The 22,324-nt window shown below is 34.2% G+C and overlaps 1 protein-coding gene and 1 pseudogene across 1 annotated transcript in view; one reads left to right on the forward strand and one right to left on the reverse strand.

Annotated features, from left to right (window-relative positions):
- wdr31 (WD repeat domain 31) overlaps nt 1–7,035 on the reverse strand; it is an 18,688-nt gene extending 11,653 nt beyond the window's left edge. The window contains exons 1-4 of the mRNA XM_056457364.1: nt 6,850–7,035; nt 5,836–5,960; nt 5,624–5,750; nt 969–1,043 (exon numbers count right to left, since the gene is read on the reverse strand). Coding sequence (XP_056313339.1) covers nt 969–1,043; nt 5,624–5,750; nt 5,836–5,882 — 249 coding nt within the window. The 5' untranslated portion in view covers nt 5,883–5,960; nt 6,850–7,035. The remainder of the gene's footprint in view (nt 1–968; nt 1,044–5,623; nt 5,751–5,835; nt 5,961–6,849) is intronic.
- A 3,478-nt stretch (nt 7,036–10,513) lies between these two features.
- The window catches only part of LOC130228877 (solute carrier family 2, facilitated glucose transporter member 11-like), a 29,629-nt pseudogene continuing 17,818 nt past the window's right edge, over nt 10,514–22,324 (forward strand).

Consider the following 22,324-nt stretch of genomic DNA (forward strand, 5'->3'; position numbering starts at 1 on the left):
CAAATACAACAGAGGCTTATTTTTTAAGAAGGCTGAGATTGTATGGGGTAAGTAGCAATATCTTGCTTGTTTTTAACCGAGCTATGTTTGAAAGTCTTATTCACTATGGAATCACAGTCTGGTTTGGAAATCTGTCTGTTCATTTAAACAAACAAATTGGTTCATATTCAAAGAACAGCCATGAAAATCATAGGAATAAAACAATACAAGCCCATACAGACTCTATATGAACAGGCGGTCATGAGAAGAGCAATAAATATTAGTGCTGATTCCAAACATCCTCTTTTCAGTGAATATCAGCTGTTACCATCAGAAAACAGACTGAGAATGCCAATGTGTAAGACCAATAGATTGAAGCTTTTATTTGTTCCTATCTTTATAAAACTGTTGAATTCTACCAAGTACAATGCACCTGTAGTACATTAGCATCTGACTGTGTTCTGAGCTTTACATATTTCATATTTATATATGGTCTTATTTTGTAAACAATACATGTTCTTAATTGTTTTGTTTGTTTTATGTGTTTTATTGTCTGCTTAGAGCAAAGTTGTAGCACTTTTTTGCCCAAGACAAATTTTCTCTCAGGGACAAATTAAGTTTATCCTATCTGGTCCTATCCTATAGACAGTCGAAAAAATGTTGCTTAAGTGGGGCTAAAAATTTTGACCTTAAAATGCTTTTAAAAAATTAAAAACGGCTTTTATTCTAGCTGAAATAAATCAAATCAGAGTTTCTCCAGAAGAAAAAATATTATAGGAAATGCTGTGAAAAACACCTTGCACTGTTAAACATCATTTGGGAAATAATTTTCACTTCAACTGTACACAAAACACTTATTAATTGCTTCATCTCTATGTGTATGGAATGATTAAGCTGTGTATCTCTGTTGTTGGTTTTTGTAAACAAACAAGTCAAAGCAGGTTGCTTGTTAAATTAAATTAAGAGGAATTAACTGTAAGTTTTACTACCTTTGTAATCTCTCTGTTGTGGCCCTGGAATGATTTACAAAGTCTCCCAGCTCTCCAGTCATAGACGACAACAGCCTGATCAAAAGAAACAACAACGTCACAAAACAGATACTGGGGTCCATTCTTCGTACGTGGATTACTCAGTTAGCTGGATTTGGTTATTGACGATTTGACACAAAACGTTTCGTTCTTCAAAACTCATCTGAGAGTTGCTGTCATAGCAACAGTTGCTATTTGATAATAGACGTGTGTGATAATATAGATGCACAATATTCAACTTTTTACTATTTTTATAAATGAATAACAATGTATGGAGTCATGCACATGTTTTGACAGCTAATATGTCAGTGATTTGATGCTTCACAAAAGTTGCAGACATCTTTACCTATTTTAAAATGCGTTTTTGATGCAAAATTATTTTTATACAGCCAGTTATTCCTTACACTGATTAAGAAACTTGAATAGGCCTAGGTTACTATAATAAAGAAAATCTGTTCTAAATGTAAAACTAAATAACTGTTAAACACTCTTGACACATGAACATGTAATGCCTGCAGCCCACAACAAATGTGAAAAGTTATTATGTTTACTATAAATGATATGTCATTTTGCCCACATGAATAATTGAATATTAATCAGATGATGTCATTGCGCTGCTATGCCATTAGCCAATCGTTGCATTGCTGATCATGATTTCGAGGATTGATAGATCTGTCCTTCACAACACACACATTGATCTCAGATCAGTTCATCCAGACATTTTAATCTGATTCGCGAACTTGTTTGAAGAACCAAATTAGCCAGAGATCAGTTATCAAGATTAAAAGATCCAGGATCTGCTAAATCATCTGGACCCAAAATGGACCCCAAGACTTGCTTTATGCCAACAGGGTTTATTTTTTGATAATATAAATATATTTATATACAGTGATTCAAAAACAATACCACAACTTTGAAAATCTGTATTTAATCAAAGAAACATGATAGAACCTTGAGTGATTAATCAATGTAAAGAGTACTTAAAGTTTTTTTCAGTAGAAAACAAGTTCATAGATGTTCAATATGACTCCCTCCAGACACTCGAGTGACATCAACCCGAAAGTTGTAGTATTCTTAAATCACCTTGTAAAAAAACTTTCAGCTTTGGAACTGGTAGAATTATTTTTCTTCTTCTTAGAATTATTTTAGATATTCTTTCTTTGATATATAGAAAGAGTAATTATTCGAAATAGGAATCTGTTGCCTTTAAGATTATTTTTGATCAATTTAATGAGTAAAAGTGATTTTCTGGAAAAATATATATACATTGTAATACATATATATACACGCATTACATTTTACGGTAACACTTTACAATAAGGTTCATTAGTTAATGCATTTACTAACATGAACTAATCATGAACAACACTTGTACAGCATTTATTAATCATAATTGAACATTTACTGATGCATTATTAACATCCAAGTCTATGCTTGTTAACATTAGTTAATGCACCGTGAGTTAACATGAACTAACAATGAACAACTGTGTTTTCATTAACTAACGTTAACTAACATGAACAAATACTGTAGTAAATGTATTGTTCATTGTTTGTTCATGTTAGTAAATGCACTAATTAACATCAACTAATGAACCTTATTGTAAAGTGTGACCCATTTTACATAATAAAATTCCAATTTTTAATTGGTCTTTGTTATTTTATTTTTATGTTTTCCTAATGTTAGTACATTAACTTACTTCAGTCAGTTGTTAAGGCAACTGTTTAAGTTTAAGTTAATGTTTTTGCTTTATTTCAATTAATAAAAACACGTTTTGGTCAGCAATAACTTTAAAATGTGCATAAAATCAAAATGTACAATGGTTTTTTTTTGTACATTGGTAGTCCAATTTAGCTAAATAATTAATCTGTTCAAGTGAATCCACTGAAATAAATTTAAAAAATATATTTTAGTAAGGGCGACACGGTGGCTCAGTGGTTAGCACTGTCACCTCACAGCAAGATGGTCGCTGGTTCGAGTCCCGGCTGGGTCATTAGACAGTTCTTTGTGGGATTTGCATGTTTGCGTGGGTTTCCTCCAGGTGCCCCGGTTTCACCCACAGTCATGGTGTCGTGTGTATTCACGCAGTAGTGTAGTGTGTGCATGTGAGAGCATATAGGTGTTTTCCAGTACTTGGTTGCAGCTGGAAGGGCATCCGCTGTGTAAAATATATGCTGGATAAGTTGTCGGTTCATTCCGCTGTGGTGACCCTTCATGAATAATGGGACTAAGCCAAAGGATAATGAATGAATCAATATTTTATTGTTTACAATCGAAATGTTTAGAAAGATTTTTGAGAATATTTAGTAGTGGCTTCTCATTAATGGCTAATTTATTTTTTAAATATTAATATTTATACATGTGAATCTGGCCTACGACATTGAAAATTCTGTGACTATTTATAAGCCTTTTGTACCTTAACTCTGTACAGTAAGTTTGTAGTTAATAATTCAACTACAGCAGGTGTAATGGCAAATACAAAAGAATTGATCAATCTTACATGATCTTATTTCGTATTTATTGCCTAATAACGCATTTAGAAAGTCATTAATTGTTCTATTTGATTAAGATGTTTTTTTTTAACTTTTATTCTAATGCTTCAACTAACATTTATTATTGAGACTTTAGTCTAAAGCGCTACATACTGCTGAATTTTATCATACTTTTGCAATTTCATTTGTTTAAAATTATGTATTTACACTGAACAAGTACAATAAAGCAATACATAAAGTATTTTTTAGTTATTATAACTGTTAAGTAATCTTTAAAGTAGTCTTTTTTGCAGCTTAGGCCAATAATACCATATACTGTGATAATTAATCGCAACAAGAAAAATGTATCCCGGCAGAAGCCTATTATCAACATTCACCCAGGGGTTTGTGGTAGGGATGTCCAGATCCGATCATGTGATCGGAAATCGGGACCGATCACACTGTTTAAGACTCGATTGGAATCGGACGTTACCTCCTGATCAGGACTCAAATATAAATGTGTATATATATATATATATATATATATATATATATATATATATATATATATATATATTCTCTTTATTTTTAAACAAGTATTTAGTTATGCAGTGGCACAGAGTTAGACCTCTTTCTTGACAGCATATATAAGATTCTGACAGTTTGATAACCTTGGATAAAAATATCACTGGTTCACGGTATTGCGATTACTGCTCTAAAATAAGCTCTTTTTAAATGTCCGAGTAAAAAACAAAAACTTTTTTGCCCTTTGAACACAATATATTTTATTTAGTGAAAGATTTAAAATATTTTGGAGCGGTAAACATGTCAGGCTGAATAATTCAAACGAATCATTGACTTCAGCTGACTTCATTAGTGTCAAAAACACAGATTTCTTTACAATGTAAAACGGCATCTTTGGATATTTTTTCTACTGAAGATACTGTTGTCCTAAAAAGAAACAAAGAAAAAAAAATGTAGCAAAAAATCTTAGCAAATTTAGGCGGTTTTAAATTCTTGACTTTTCCAAACCGCGCTATACCTTGAAAACGGTTATCATCCCATGCATAAACACATGCGGCTTGACATCACTTATGTTGCAGAGACGCTATTGGTTTAATTTCGGCAAAGTAGAACACAGAAGCAGCTTGAAGCAGAAAGCGTGAGTATGTCTGCGGTCTGGAGGTATTATAAAGTTGATGATGACAACAATGCCACAGCAAACTGTGAAATATGTAAACTTGGAATTGCCTGCTGGGTATTTTAAGTTCAGCTGCTATTTGTTTTATATTAGATTTTTTTTATATTTACTGTTGCACTAAAGTCCAAAAGTGAAGAATTGATGTTATTTATTACTTGATTGTTCAAGCTACCTCACAGAAGTGCTCTTTTTATCAACAGAGTTGTTGGCTGTTAAAATAAGGGGAATTCATTAAAAAATAAGGAGCATCCTGGATCTGTTTATTCGCTCTTCTTTATTCTTTTTTATGTATTATAGAAGTATCGGATCAGGTTTCGGTATTGGTAGATACTCAAAATCAAATGACTCAGACTCGAGGGCAAAAAAATCAGATCGGGACATCCCTAGTTTGTGGTTTAAAGTCCGCATCGGAAGCTGCGACCATTTATTTATTTTTTGTATCATGATGCAGTTCCTAGAAAAACAGAGTATTAAAGGATAAAACTGTGGGCGTGGCTTGTTTTTTTCTACTGCGAGCTGATTGGTAGTAAAGTAAGCATTTCATTCAGATATATCAGGAAAGGGGTTTGGGAAGAGTGATTACAACCAAACAGACACCTACTGCTCACCATTTCAGTTCGTTGTCTAAACAGACAGTTGTAGGGGGGCGTGGTTAAGTTAGGTAGCCACGCCCAATACCTCAGACAGACCTAATCTGAGAATTTAACTGAAAACAAACAGGAAGTGCATTTTCAGATTTCAATTAAAGGTTAGAAGGGCAAACTATATATATTTTTTTATTAACGACATCCACAGTTGAATTGTTCACCACAGAACTAGCAATGTGAGCTAACAAAATTAACATGGTTAGTTTTAATTTCAAATTTACTTCAGGGTCGATTATTTGTAGATTTCTGATTCTGATTTTCCAAACCTTTGTCCTCCTCAATGCATCTCCAGCTCACCTGGTCATGACCTCCTGACACGCAGAGGTCAGAGGTCAGGCTGACGACACAGTTGATGGCATCTGTGTGAGCAGGTTCGTATTGCACTACCTGGTGCACAGGTGCAGGCTCTGCCCCTTCTTTGGCCCTGCCAATAACAACAACACAACCTCCATAACCAAATAAATTCATCACAATGCGCCATCAAATCATCAGTGCTCATCATTACTCACTTATAAAGGTCTGAGCGTCGCCGGAACTTGCTCTGTAGCTTCCCCATGCTTAAATGGGCATTTGATCACCCCAAATATCAGCAGGTTTCACTCATCTCTCCACAGCGCAAGCTATTTTTCGCCATCTGTGAGAAATACGCAAGCCGATAATGAAGACATCATCAAAGTCTCTGGAAGCCTCACAAGGGAACTATTAGCCGCCAAGAACAGATGCTGATGTTGTCTGCAGCATAAGCTGGTAATCAGTTATGTATTGGGTTTAGTTATGCATGTCCACAGCTTGTTTCTGAGAACTAGAGGAAGACAGGGAGGGCGACCTGAATCCTATTAAGTGCATTAGTGCCTCATCGCATTAGGTAACAAGTAGGATGCAATATGGCAATATTTGAGCAAACCCATATCGCTAGTAAACATATATATTCTACATTGAACCCTCAGAGGAAATGCATTTATGTATAGATTTAGTTTATACACACACACACACACACACACACACGCACACACACACACACACACACACACACAGAGAGAATGAGTGAGAGAGAAAGAGACACACAGACATGTTGGCATTGGTTGTATACAAGAACTCTCGATAGTTGTAATGTATTTCATACAGTAAAAAACGTTTATTATATGGCCTTACCCTATCCCTAACCTCAACCCTAATAAACCCCAGAACTGTGACAAGCACTGAATATGAAAATACTTCATTAAGTATGATTTCTTAGCATTTTTAATTACGAGGACACATGGCATGTCCATATAAACAACCTTAATAGAGTACAACTAGGTCATACCCATGTTACTATGCAATTTTCGGTCCTTGTAAGCCACCAAAACCAGTACACACACACGCACGCACATAGGTGCACTGAATGCAAAGACAAATATCCTTTTAAAGCAGAAAAGCATGCACTGTGTAACACACATGAAGCATCGCTTTTAATCAATAAAACTACATGAGAAACACGCATTGAAATGCACTGAAGTTCGCGACACCAAAACAAAACTCACCGTCCCAAGCCTTAAGACGCTTAGCCGGGTATCACAATCCGTGCGTCCGCGTTATAGTGAACGGCTCGCATGGGTGTGTGTGCTGTCGAAACCCCGAGAAAGTAGGCGAACACACGGTTTATGGCGCATAATGATCCGTTTCGACTCTAAATCTTCAGCGGATCTCGGCATTCAGTTTCTCTCCCCATGGCGTGAGCGACGCTTTCGCTGTTACTAGGCGCAGGGAGGTCACGTGAACACATAGTGGGCGGGGCTTCACCAGTCACATGGATCTCCTCCGTAGAATAAATACAACTGCTCATTTAAATAGTATAACACAGCGAATAATTAAATACAGAGGAAACAAAACTAATTTGATATGAAAGACAATAAATAATTCCTGCATGTATAACAGTGTGCCTGCATCTTACATGAAAAAACTAATATTTTTACATCAATTAGTTGTTTCAAACTAATTACTGTTGTCCTTTATAGAAATAAAGAGACATTAAATTATAAAATTTTCTAATATTAGGCATAATCTGATTTGCATACCATTCACTATGAAGAATATATTTTATATATTCATATAATGATACATTTCTATATAAGATTTTTTAGCATTTGTCTTCATTGTTAACATTAATTTTTTGAATTAATAATTTTGTATTAATTCTTTGGATGTTAATTTCATATAGCCTAGACTATTTGTTTTTAATCAGTGTAATTATTTTTACTTTACTACACTAAGCATATTTGGATCATGATGACTTCTTTAGAAGTAAAGAATAACTGTGCTGGTTACATTTTTACATAAATATATTTGTTAAGCAGAATGATGGATTATTTAAACCATTTTCTAACATTTTATTTTCAGACACTTTCATTTATTTAGTTACATTTTTTTAAGTTATATATAGGCTATATAGTGTATTCTTAAATTATTATTATTATTATTATTATTATTATTAATAGAAATGCATTGAAAATGAACAATAAAAAGAAAATTAATTTTGGTTATTTTGATTAAATCTTTTTTTTTAGGATATTTTCTTTTTCATCTGCCCTTAAGTGATGTTTACCAAAGAAAGGGAATTTCATAGTATTTCCTATAATATATATTTTTTTCTTCTTCTGGAGAAAGTTTCTTTTAGTTTGGCTGGAACTGAAGCTCTCAAAAAACAATGATCAAACTTCTAATGCTTAACCACTGGCCTAGATTTACACTGCAAAGTCATCAGTGAATGTGAACATGACTTAGGATCACTTTCACTGGTGACTTTGCAGTGTAAATCTGGGCCAGTGGTTAAGCATTAGAAGTTTGATCAGAACATTGAAGCTTGATGAGACCAACACAACAAGCTCTTTCTTTCTTTAGATAACATTGAAATCAAAATGATTGGTCTTTTAAAAACAGTTTTAAACAAAATAGTTTTAATAACTAATTTCTAATAACTATTCTCTCATCTTCACCATGATGACAGTACTATTCTACTAGTTATTTTGCAAGATATTCAGCTTAAAGTGTAATTTAAAGGCTTAACTAGATTATGTTAACTAGGCAACTTAGGGTAATTAGGCAAGTCATTTTTTTAAAAAATCCTAAAAGAGCTAATAACATTGATGTTAAACCAGCCAAACTAAAAGAAACAAGACTTTCTCCAGAAGCAGAAAAAATATTACAGGAAATACTGGGCAACTAACTATTAACTAGGCAAGTTAGGGTAATTAGGCATGTTATTGTACAACAATGGATTGTTCTGTGGCCAATTTTTGTAAAAATACTAAAAGAGCTAATAACATTGATGTTAAAATTGTTTTAAATTTCTTTTAACCGCTTCAATTCTAGCCAAACTAAAAGAAATACAGAAGAAAAAATATTATAGCAAATACTATGAAAATTCCCTTTCTTTGGTAACTTTAAACTAAACAAAAAAAGACATTTTCTCAGCTTCAACTGTTTGTAACACAAGCCATACACCACCACTGTGCTTAAACATGAAATACAAACCACAACTTTAATAAATCACCAATAAAATAGTAATAAAACGACACAGCTATTTAACCAGAGACTTATAAAGTTGGGTCATGATTCTTTAGAAGTAAAGATTAACTGCGCTACATTTTGTTAAGCAGAACGATGAAGTATTTAAACTATTTTCAACCATTTTATTTTCAGAAACTATTTATTTTCAGTGATTTTCAGATTACTTTAGTTCACTGATGACATTGCAGTGTAAATCTAGGCCAGTGGTTAAGCATTAGAAGTTTGATCAGAACATTGAAGCTTGATGAGACCAACACAACAAGCTCTTTCTTTCTTTAGATAACACTGAAATCAAAATGATTGGTCTTTTAAAAACAGTTTTAAACAAAATAGTTTTAATAACTAATTTCTAATAACTATTCTCTCATCTTCACCATGATGACAGTACTATTCTACTAGTTATTTTGCAAGATATTCAGCTTAAAGTGTAATTTAAAGGCTTAACTAGATTATGTTAACTAAGCAAGTTAGGGTGATGAGGCAAGTCATTTTTTTAAAAATCCTAAAAGAGCTAATAACATTGATGTTAAACCAGCCAAACTAAAAGAAACAAGACTTTCTCCAGAAGAAGAAAAAATATTATAGGAAATACTGGGCAACTAACTATTAACTAGGCAAGTTAGGGTAATTAGGCAAGTCGTTGGACAACACGGATTGTTCTGTCACCAAAAATAGTAAGAGCTAATAACATTGATGTTAAAATTGTTTTAAATTTCTTTAAACCGCTTCAATTCCAGCCAAACTAAAAGAAATCCAGAAGAAGAAAAAATATTATAGGAAATACTATGAAAATTCCCTTTAAACATCACTTTAAATGAAACAAAATAGACATTTTCTCAGCTTCAACTGTTTGTAACACAAGCCATACACCACCGCTGTGCTTTAACATGAAATACAAACCACAACTTTAATAAATCACCAATAAAATCTGAATAAAACGATGACACCACTATTTAACCGGAGACTTATAAACTTCTGGAGTGTTGAATGAAACTAAAAGAGGCTTAAGGGCTCTGCGGGTCACTTGACTGAAACAACAACAATGTGCTCTTTGTGATCAAAGGCCAACCAACACAATGCTTGATATAGTCAAATAAATGTCTCCAGAGCCAAACCAGCATCATTATAATCAACTATAATCACTACATCTCACACGCAGAACTGTAAAAATGGCGCGCCTCAAGTATTCGTGATGGTGAAACTGAAGCTTATGATTACACTAATGATGACTGAACACAAACCCACCGCCCCGGCAAAGTTAATCTTTGCAGTGAGACTTAGAAACCATGAAGGAATAATCGCCAGTCTTTACATCTACAAAATAAAATTAGTATTTCGCTCAAAAATGAATGAAATGACGATCAGTGGCCCGGAAGTGCAGCCCACAACATTAGCAAAAAAGGTAAGCAGCCGTTAATTTTGTTGAATCTGCATTCAAGTCATTCTGTATTACCCACAAGACCGAGCGTGGAAAAGCAATTGACATGCTTGTGTTAAAACTTAAATGACAAACATATCCCAAAGGCATCCTCCAGAGCTGCTCTGAAGGGAATTTCACCCTGAATTAACTCAGTTTTTTCGCTCTCCATGCTCTGAACAACAGCGCGATTGTGTTTCTGCTGATATATCTGTTATGCACCTTGTCCGGAGCTCTAAAAAGCAGCCCTGTCTGAGGATGAGTTCACATTTCAGAGACTGAAGGCAAGATTAAGAGACGTTTGGATTATTAAGTCAAATGTTAAAGCTTTTTAAAGGACGAGCTGGAAAAATGGGCAAAGAAAACGGAGAGCTTAAGGAGTATGAGCCTTTACTTAGAGACTTCAAAGAACCTGTTCAACAGATTAAGGTATGATTGAAATAAAAGATAAATAATGTGGTTATGAAGTTGTTTGTTAATATTTGAGTTGGTGTTGGTTTATTATTCAGCAGTAGTTAATAATGAACTTTGATGGATGGGACATTGTGCAAGTTCTTGTACTGTAATATTCTTGCATCCCTGCTGAAAAATCCAGCTTAAACCAGTCTAGGCTGGTTGGCTGGTTTTAGCTGGTCGACCAGCCTGGTTTTAGAGGGGTTTTGACCATTTCCAGCCTGGTCTTAGCTGGTCAGGCTGGGTGATGACTAGCTAAAACCAGCTTGACCAGCCTAGCCAGGCTGGGAGCCCAGCCAAAACCAGTTATGTCCAGCTCAAACCAGGTTGGTCAGGCTGGTTTTAGCTGGTCATTTTCCAGCCTGACCAGCTAAGATAAGGCTGGAAATGGCTGGAAACCAGCCTGGAAATGGCCAAAACCCCTCTAAAACCAGGCTGGTCAACCAGCTTAAACCAGCCAACCAGTCTAGGCTGGTTTAAGCTGGATTTTTCAGCAGGGATCACTCTAAAAAAGTCTTTAAATTAACTTTTTTTATCTTCGTATTTTGTGATTCTGTGATATTTTTTATTCATTTATTTATGCTTTTGACATTGATGTTTCCTTAAACAAATTTTAGTGTTGAAAAGTTAAAAAAAAGGACTTTTATTGACCTTTTTAATAGTTTGAAGTGGTATATTGTCTGGGTTTTTTGTTGTAAATTAACCTGGTATTTAACTGATGACACTATCTGTTATTTTAAGAACTGAATTCATTCTTAATATTATTTCTTATACAATTTATTGTTTAAAACGACTAAAACATCAATAAAAGTCACTTTGTTAAAGTGCAGAGTTGAATTTTCAACATTTAAAATTGAAAAAGAAGAAATAAAGGGCCCATGATGCAATTTATAACCATAAATAAATGCAAAAAAACTATAAATTAACAATTTATAGTATATTTGTGGCATGCATATTTGCATACCCATAAAGGGTAATGCAGCATTAATATCTTTTCATTCATTACAATGAGATTTCACTGTTAAATAAATCTTGCTGTGTTTTTTTAGTTGAATCAAATTAACTTTTCTAGTCATCTCAACTTAAATAAATCACTAAAATATTATATCAAATTTTGTATAACTAAAAAACCTTTAGTTGAAACCTGATTAACTTATTAGGATAAGTTAAAGTAACATAAAAATGTGTTGTCATGGCTTTTAGTCCCTTTATTCATCTGGGGTCACCACTGCGGAATGAACTGCCAACTTATCCAGCATATGTTTTACGCAGCGGATGCCCTTCCAGCTGCAACCCATCACTGGGAAACATCCATACACACTCATTCACATACATACACTACGGACAATTTAGCTTACCCAATTCACCTATAGCGCATGTCTTTGCACTGTGGGGGAAACTGGAGCACCCGAAGAAAACCCACGCAAACACAGGGAGAACATGCAAGCTCCACCCCCGGGAAATGCCAACTGACCCAGCCAGGGCTCGAACCAGCAACCTTCTTGCTGTGAGGCGATTGTGCTATCCACTGAGCCACCATGCTGCCATTATTATTATTAATATTATTATTAGCAACAAATAATAACCATCATACATTTTCAGTGTAACAATAGTTTATATACCTAAATCTATTTAATATAACGAACAACAATCATTTGATTAAGCTGTATTTAATAATAACAGTGCAGCACCAAAATAATCACTAATACTTTTCCCATATCATTCAAACCACAACATTTGACCCATTTGTCAGCAAGCTTAATACGTTAATGACTTAAATAGCTTATACATATATTTGAATTAATATGCTGTTAACAAATGTACGACAAAGGAACATTATTTACTCTTATTTTGAGATTTTATCATAACAAAAGTTATTCATAATATTTAATTTACTTGCATATATTATCCTTCAGGCGACATGGTGGCTCAGTGGTTAGCACTGTCGCCTCACAGCAAGAAGGTCGCTGGTTTGAGCCCCGGCAGGGTCAGTTGGCATATCGTTGTGGAGTTTGCATGTTCTCCCTGTGTTGGCGTGGATTTCTTCGGGGTGCTCCGGTTTCCCCAGTCCAAATACATGCGCTATAGATAATAAACTAAATTGGCCGTAGTGTATGACTGTGTTTGGATGTTTCCCAATACAGAGCATCTGCTGTGTAAAGTATATGCTGGATACGTTGGCGGTTCATTCCGCTGTGGAGATCACTGATGAATAAAGGGACTAAGCTGAAGGAAAATGAATGAATGAATATTATTCATTCTATGTACACTGTAAAAAAATCTTGTTGCCTTAATTTTTTAGTTGAATCAAACTTTCTAGTCATCTCAATTTACATCAAACTGACTAAAAAATTAAGAGAAACCCTATATAACTTAAAATATTTAGTTAAACCTGATTAACCGATTAAAATAAGTTAAAGTGACGAATAAATTTGTTGTCATGACTTTTTTTACAGCGTATTTATAATATCACATTAGTTTAATCTGGTGCAGCTTTGATAATGTATGCAAAAATGCATGTTTTTTTCCTTGTACTCTTTTCACCACAGGTTCCCAGTAAGTCTCTTCTTCTGGCTGTTTGGGCGGCTGGCATTGGTGGAACATTTCAATATGGCTACAATATATCCATAATAAATGCACCTACAAAGGTAATAAATGTGTGATTATTGTGCATTTCCCATATTTCTACAGTATACATCATACAGTCACATGGAGAGGAGTTCAGTTTAGTACACTGTATGTGTGTGTGTGCTATACTGTCTTGTTTGAGTTGGTTTTGCAGCTCATCAGAATAAATGTGACATAAAATCAGTTAATATATCATTGTGAATGTGGATTTTGGTCTCTGGCAAAAGTTTTTTGGGTAAAAATGTGACAGCATGAAGCACATTTGGGCTTTTTACACTTTTTAATTGTTAACCAAGGGTCATTTTTCAGGTTTCCTAACGTTTGTTCTTTACTCTAGGTTAGTAATTGACTTTTTTATAGACATGTAAGATGTTAGACATGTCAATGTAAGATATAATCCACTTTGAAAATAGGTGGAAAAATATTTTTCTCTATTAAATCTGCAAATTATTTGACAAAATAATTATGGTGACATATTGAATTCAATTCAATTCAATTCACCTTTATTTGTATAGCGCTTATACAATGTAGATTGTGTCAAAGCAGCTTCACATAAAAGGTCACAGTAAATAGGAACAGTGTAGTTCAGTTTGTAGTGTTTAAGTTCAGTTCAGTTTAGCTCAGTTCAGTGTGGTTTAATAATCACCACTGAGAGTCCAAACACTGAAGAGCAAATCCAACGATGCGCAGCTCTACAGATCCCGAACCATGCAAGCCAGTGGCGACAGCGGAGAGGGAAAAAAAACTTCACTAATTGGCGAAAGTGAAGAAAAAAAACCTTGAGAGAAACAAGACTCAGTTGGGCACGATCATTTTAATTTCTCCGCTGGCCAAACGTCTTGTGCAGAGCAGCGGAATTATACAGGGTGATTCAAAAATAACACCACAACTTTAAAATCTGTATTTAAACAAATCAACACGATGGACCATTGGGTAATTAATCAATGCGAAGAGTACTTAAAGTTTTTTTCAGCGGAAAACAATTTCAGATGTTCAATATTACCCCCTCCAGGCACTCAAGTGACATCAGCCCGATACTTGAACTTGTTTCACACTCTCTGTAGCATCTCGGGAGCTTGGATAGCTGCAGTTATTCCTTCTTTTAGTTGAGCAATCAAATGAAACTTCAGAGCTTTCTTAAATCGACGACAGAAAGAGCTTAGCTCGCCTTTTCTTCTTCGCAGACTTCTCAATTTACAAAGTTGTGGTTTTCTTTTCGAATCACCCTGCATATGACTCTAAAACTGTAAATAAAATACTCCAATAATATTTGCTTATTTAAACATTTTTACATTTACATTTAGTCATTTAGCAGACAGTTTTATCCAAAGCGACTTACAAATGAGGACAAGGAAGCAATTTACACAACTATAAGAGCAGCAGTGAACAAGCGCTATAGACAAGTTTCAGGTGTGTAAAGTCTAAGAAGCAAAGCATTAGTAATGTTTTTTTTTTTTTTTTGAGAGAGAGAGTACAGTTAGTGGTTTAGCCAGAGAGGCAGTTACAGATTAGGAAGGAAAGTGGAGACTAAACAGTTGAGTTTTTAGTCGTTTCTTGAAGACAGCAAGTGACCCTGCCATTCTGGTGTAGTTAGGGAGTTCATTCCACCAACTGGGCAGATTGAATGTGAGAGTTCGGGAAAGTGATTTCTTCCCTCTTCGGGATGGAACAACGAGGCGATGTTCATTCACAGAACGCAAGTTTCTGGAGGGCACATAAATCTGCAGAAGTGAGAGCAGATACGAAGGAGCAAAGCCAGAGGTCACTTTGTAAGCAAACATCAGAGCTTTGAATTTGATGCGAGCAGCAACTGGCAGCCAGCGCAAACGGGTGAGTAGTGGAGTGACATGTGCTCTTTTGGGTTCATCAAAGACCACTCGTGCTGCTGCGTTCTGAAGCAGCTGAAGAGGTTTGATAGAATTAGCTGGAAGCCCAGCTAGTAGAGAGTTGCAATAATCCAGTTTGGAGAGAAGAAGAGCTTGAACAATGAGTTGAGCTGCATGTTCAGATATGAAGGGTCGGACCTTTTTGATGTTATAGAGTGCGAATCTGCAAGATCGAGCAGTTCTAGAAATGTGGTCAGAGAAGTTTAGTTGGTCATCAATTGTTACTCCAAGGCTTTTTACCATTTTGGATGCAATGATGGTTGCTCCATCCATCTGGATTGAAAAGTTATGGTGAAGAGTCGGGTTGGCAGAAAATTCAAGCATTTCCGTTTTCGTGAGGTTAAGCTGAAGATGATGATCTTTCATCCAGTGTGAAATGTCTGACAGGCAGGCTGAAATGCGAACTGGAACCGAGGGATCATCAGGGTGAAAAGAGAGGTATAGCTGGGTATCATCAGAATAGCAGTGGTAGGAAAATCCATTTGTCCAACAAACAAACAGCGTTTTATGACTTTTATAAAGTTAAAAAAGTTTTCACTCAATATTTAATATTACATATAATGTTGATAATGTTTCATATTACAAAAATATGATTTGTGCAGTAACCCAGTAATATTTATTTACAATTAATAAATTACATTGCACGTTAAAATAGATGTAATTTAAGTATTATATTTACCCTAATGGACATTTAAGACATGAAAGGAAACTTTTAAGACTTTTAATATTTATTTAAGTTTTATTCAGATACTACTACTATTATTATTACAGTACTACTATTACCAACTCTTAAACTGTAATATAAATTGTAATTGATTAATTTAATAAAATAATTCAATATTAAATAAATAAACAAATAAGTTAATAATTCATTAATACTTAATCATAATAATAATAATAAATGTATAATATATAATTAAATAAATTAATAATTAATAATTTTAAAAATCATTATTAAATAAATTAAATTAATTAGGTTAGTTATTGTTAATAATAGTATCTTTATAATTATGAATAATCAATTAATACTTAATAATAACAATAACAACAACAGCAATATATTAATAATAATAATAATAATAATAATAATAATAATTAATTAATAATTTTTTTAATATGTCTTTTTATATATTTTTAATATGTTTTATTCATTTCAGACCAACATTTAACAAAATGAAAATGAAAAGTCTTTCTTTGACGACTAGCCAAATAACATTTTATTGACCTCTTATTTCAGGAAATTATTTCATTTCAGCTAACGCATACGCTTTATACTTTTATATTCATGGTTTTAGCTATAGTGCTGTTTTTAAAGTGTGTCAGTGTTTATTCATCTCTCGTGTGTCTGTGTGTGTGTGTGTGTGTGTGTGTGTGTGTGTGTGTGTGTGTGTGTTTGTTTCTTTCAGGCCGTACAGAACTTCATTAATCAGACCTGGACGGAGCGCTACAGCACTGAAATCTCCAGCGACATGCTGACTCTCCTCTGGTCCATCATTGTCTCCATCTTCACTCTCGGTGGGCTTGTAGGAGCATCTGTTGGAGGAACACTGGCTATTAGATTTGGAAGGTAAACTGAAGATCAAAATGCTGTGAAGAATGTGCTTGAAGGATTTCATTAAATGTGAAAGACTGGGGGATCAAATAGGAAGATATTATACACTCAATAAATTGATGTTTGCTGTTTGTTCTCTCAGCTCTGGTGATATTTTTCTTTTTCAAATATTTCCCAAATTATGTTTAAAAGAGCAGGGATTTTTTTTACAGTGCTTCCTGTTAGGGCTGCACGATATTGGAAAAATCTAACATTGCGATATGTGTTTATTGTGCCATATGTATTGCGATATGAACACAATTTCACTAAATGAGTTGAATAACTATTTGGAAAGAATTTATCACTTTAGATGGATTGGGATGATTCTGCAGAGTAGTATATATGCATAAAATATAAGAAACAATCTACAAGCGTAGATAAATTCAATAAAGTAAAAGATACCAATTAAATAAACAGTGTTTGATTGTTTTTTTTTTTCGATGAGTCAAGCTGTATTCAGTTGAACAGTAATCGAATAATCAAATGTAAAATAATACTGCGGGTGTCATGGTGGCGCAGTGGGTAACACAATCGCTTCACAGCAAGAAGGTCGCTGGTTCCAGCCTTAGCTGGGTCAGTTGGCATTTCTGTGTGGAGTTTGCATGTTCTCCTCATGTTGGTGTGAGTTTCCTCCGAGTGCTCCGGATTCCCCCACAAGTCCAAAGATATGCGCTAGAGGTAAATTGGGTAAGCGAAATTTTTCATAGTGTATGCGTGTGAATGAGAGTGTATGGATGTTTCCCAGTGATGGGTTGCCGCTGGAAGGGCATCCGCTGAGTAAAACATTTGCTGGATAGGTTGGCGGTTCATTCCGCTGTGGCGACCACAGATTAATAATAGGACTTAGCCGAAAAGAAAATGAATGAATGAATGAATGAAAATAATACTGCATAGTCTTCGTTTTATTAGCAATTCAATTGTTATTCATTTGTCAAGGTTACAAACGGTACAATTTCTTAGGCTTATATGCGTTTAAAACCCTCACATAGTTACAGGCCTTAAAAAAATGAAATTGAAAATGATAAACTATAATGCAGACTCAACATTGCGCAAGTGTGCGATGTGACTATTGCAAATGAACACATTACGATATCGATGCTAAAACGATTTATTGTGCAGCCCTACTTCCTATACTATATTTTCTTCTGGAGAAACTTTTATTTGTTTTATTTAAAAAAACAAAAAACATTTTAAGGTCATTATTATTAGCTCCTTTTGGCAATATTTTTTTCAATTGTCTCGACAGAACAAACCATCGTTATACAATGACTTGCCTAATTAACCTAATTAATCTAGTTACTAGCTTTACTTGTATATTGAAAAATATTATGTGAGGCAGCGCTATTAATTGGCGGCCTCGGGTCGAACTTGGCCCCTGCATCTGTTCAATACAGCACGAGCTGTAGTTGAAGGCTGCACAGAGCGTGAGTCACCTGACATTAAGCGAGTGGCGTTTGGATATGTTTGTAGAAAAGGCCTTTTGTACAAGGCATTGATATCGGTATTAGTGATGCAACGATTAGCCGATTTCACAATTAACTTTGCTTAAATTCATTATTGTTACTTAACCTTAAAGGCTTCTCAACGCCGCGTTTCTGTTGCATGGAACAAAACTGCTGCAACTAAACAAAGTTATGCCATCTGTGCGCTAGTTTAACGTTCTGAGCTTATATACCAAGGCTAATACGCACGCACACTGGATTAACTATAGCAGCAGGCCGTTCACATATTACGTCTTTTCCGTGCGCAAGTTTGTTATTTTCCATGTAAGAATATATGCCAATTTTTGCACGCAAGCGGAGCGATGAGAGTGGTGAGAGTTGTGCATGGCTTTCAGTGCAATGTAAACAAAAGATATGTTAGACGAATTATTACAAATTATTAAAATGATTATGTATGTATGAACGCAAATGATAACAACACTTCATTTAAATGCTTAGCTAATATAAAGCTTAAATTTACATAGGATGTGATAACCGGAAAACCATGATTATTCTTCAGACTATTTAATCGTACATCCAAAATCTATAATTGTTTCATTCCTAATTGTCACGCAGTTTAAAACACAACCTGTGGATGTGTCTGAATGTAGAAGAAGCCTATATAAACAATGCACTGCTTTTGTTGTGCTCTGAAATACAACATTGGAATGTTTGTTAAAAAAAAAAAAGCCACATTGTACAATGCAGTGATGTTATGTAGTTTCAAAATACAATATATTAACATTTTAATGTAGATAAATACAACGTAGGTGTCTTAAGGAGCAAAAATACAACATATGGGCTCTTATATGCTGTTGTGTCATATCAGTTGGGATATGACTTGCAAGGAATCAGTTATTAGAAATGACTTGTTAAAACTATTATGTTTAGAAATGTGTTGAAAAAATCTTTTTGTAGAACAGAAATTGGGGAAAAATATAGAATTGGACTAATAATTCTGGTTTCTGACTAATAAAACTTAAAATAAGCTGAAACAACACAATTATTGAGTTTTTTGGCACAGCTTAATTGATTATGTTTAATCTAATTTGTAAAAGCTAATAAAATAATTTGCCTTCATGTCGTCCCAAAATAAATTGATTGTGTGGAAGCCAGCATGTTTTACAGTGCAGACCTGATTTTTTTTTTCCAGGAAAGGGACTCTACTGTTCAACAACACCTTTGCTCTGCTGGCTGCTTTGTTCATGGGTTTGAGTTATCCTGCAAGCACGTTTGAGCTTTTAGTCATTGGACGCTTCCTGACAGGAGTAAACGCAGGTAATTTCAATATTTACAGTTGAAGGCAGAATTATTAGTCCCCCTGTTTATTTTTTTCCCCAATTTCTGTTTAACAGCAAGCAGATTTTTTTCAACACATTTCTAAACATAATAGTTTTAATAACTCATCTCTAATAACAAATTTTTATTTTATCTTTGCCATGATGACAGTAAATAATATTTGACTAGATATTTTTCAGGACACTTCTATACAGCTTAAAGTGACATTTAAAGGCTTAACTAGGTTAATTAGGTTAACTAGGAAAGTTATTGTATAATGATGGTTTGTTCTGCAGACTACCAAAAATATATAGCTTAAAGGGGCTAATAATTTTGACCTTAAAATGGTGTTTAAAAAATTTAAAACTGCTTTTATTCTAGATGAAATAAAACAAATAAGACTTTCTCCAGAAGAAAAAATATTATCAGACATGCTGTGAAAATTTCCTTGCCCGGTTAAACATCAATTCAAAGGGGGGCTAATAATTCTGACTTCTTCTGTATATATATATATATATATTATAATATATATATATATATATGTTATATATATATATATATATATATATATATATATATATATATATATATATATATTATATATATATATATATATATATATATAGATATATATATATATATAGCATAACACATACTGTTCATCTTGGTAGGTTTACCTTTAGTAGGTAAATCTCTAATGGTTAATGGGAGGCTGCTTCTCACTCAGGGCTGTTTATGGTAATTAGGGAGAGATTGTCACTAAGGGGTGGAGCTTTCCTCTTTTGATGACACGTACAAAGGGAGAATGTCCAATTCAAAGTGTTTCTGCAGTTTTTATCAAGTGTGGATTATATCAAATAGAATTAATTCAATTTTAATTAGCTTAATTTTAAATATTCACACACTATTGCCACACACAACTGTTTAACCCTTATAAAAGTGTTTTATAATTACTAAACAAAGATATGATTTAAAAAGCCACAAAACATGAGCATTTCTTATAACTGACCCTCTCATGTGCTGAACAGGTATTGCGATATGTGTTCAGCCTCTTGTACATTGGAGAAATTGCACCTCGAGCTCTGCGTGGAGGCAATGGCCATGGGAACCTCCATCTTCATCACTGGAGGAATCCTGACCAGGACAGGTCAATGGTCTGAAGTAAGGACAAACTTGTGCTGTCCTGTAGAGTCAAATAGTAGATTATGATAGCACGGTGGCAGGTTCAAATTCAAGGGAAAGCATGAACTGATAACATTCCCAGTTTTGCTCTTATGGTTATATTGGGTTCTTAAAATAACACAATGGGTAAATGTGGTTTGTTTGTTTGTTGTAATCATCATTCAGTAGGAATCTGTACAGGCAGGAGCATTCATTTGATGGGGCAAAAATAAATAATAAATAAATATTAATCACCACACAAAAAGTTTAATGCAGGTCTTGTGAATTCACCATTCTTGCCAGCAGGAAGCAGTTTTGGTTCATAATGACTGCTATGTGAGCAGAGCTTCATATTAAACAACTTAAACAAACAAATGGACCTCTTTTACACATGAAATACTACTGTAATCAACATTATTTTTTGGTTTTCCGAATGTATTTCCAAATGTATGTTCAAATTTCCAAAGTATGAAACAATTTGTATTTGTGTCTTTAAATGGAGCAGCATCACACAAAAACAAAAATAATCATATGCAGAATTTCATTGATGCCCATGCAGATTTGTCTGAGATTATTGATTTAATGCTCATCTAAAATGAGGACAATGGGAGATAAAGTCTCTTATTCTCATAAAACGTATTCTTATTCTTTAGATGCAAAGCTGAATGTTTTCATTGTTAAACAATCCTTCAGAAATGACACTAATATGAATATTTGGTGCTTTGTTATTATTATCATCTACTATTGGTGTTCAATTATTAGTTTGTTTTTACCTATAGCATGTAGAAAATCCTTCTGCCACAAAAAATAAGAAGGAAATTAGCATATTAAGATGACTGACAAAGTTTTAGGAACAACAAATAATAACTTGACTTCTAGTTGGTAATTTGGTATCAGAAGTGGCTTATATGAAAGACAAAGGCCTCTAGATTACGCTATTTTACCAAAATAAAATATGATCATGCCTTGATTTTTAACTATTTCATTAGGACAGTAAGGTTCTGACTTTGCTTAGACTAAAGTCTTGTCACTGACAGAAATTAATGTACAGTAAAGAATATAAAGTCATGCTGCAGTGGAAAAAGAATGAATTTTGTGTCTACTCCCATGAGCTTTGAGGACTGCATCCATACATCTCTGCAATGACTCAAATCATTTATTAATAAAGTCATCTGGAATGACAAACAAAGCGTTCTTGCAGGATCCCAGAGTTCATCAAGATTCTTTAGATTCATCTTCAATGCCTCCTCCTTCAATTTCATCCTTTATGCTCGGTTCACACCAAGGGCTCTATTGTGACGATCCATGCACAAAGTGCAAGCGCCGGGCGCAAAGCAATAAGGACATGTCAGAAATCCACTTTTGCTAAGTTAAGGACAGAAAAATGCGCTTTGCACCGTGGGCGCATGGTCTAAAAGGGTTGAGCTTATTTTCTTAATGAGTTATAGGTGTGTTTTGAGAATAACCAATCAGAGTCTCATCTCCCATTCCCTTTAAGAGTCAGTTGCGTCGCGCCATAGTGCATTGCTATTTACATGACGGACTTTGTAAGTG

Source organism: Danio aesculapii, chromosome 5 (assembly GCF_903798145.1).
Source record: "Danio aesculapii chromosome 5, fDanAes4.1, whole genome shotgun sequence".
In the NCBI taxonomy this organism is placed as follows: Eukaryota; Metazoa; Chordata; class Actinopteri; order Cypriniformes; family Danionidae; genus Danio; species Danio aesculapii.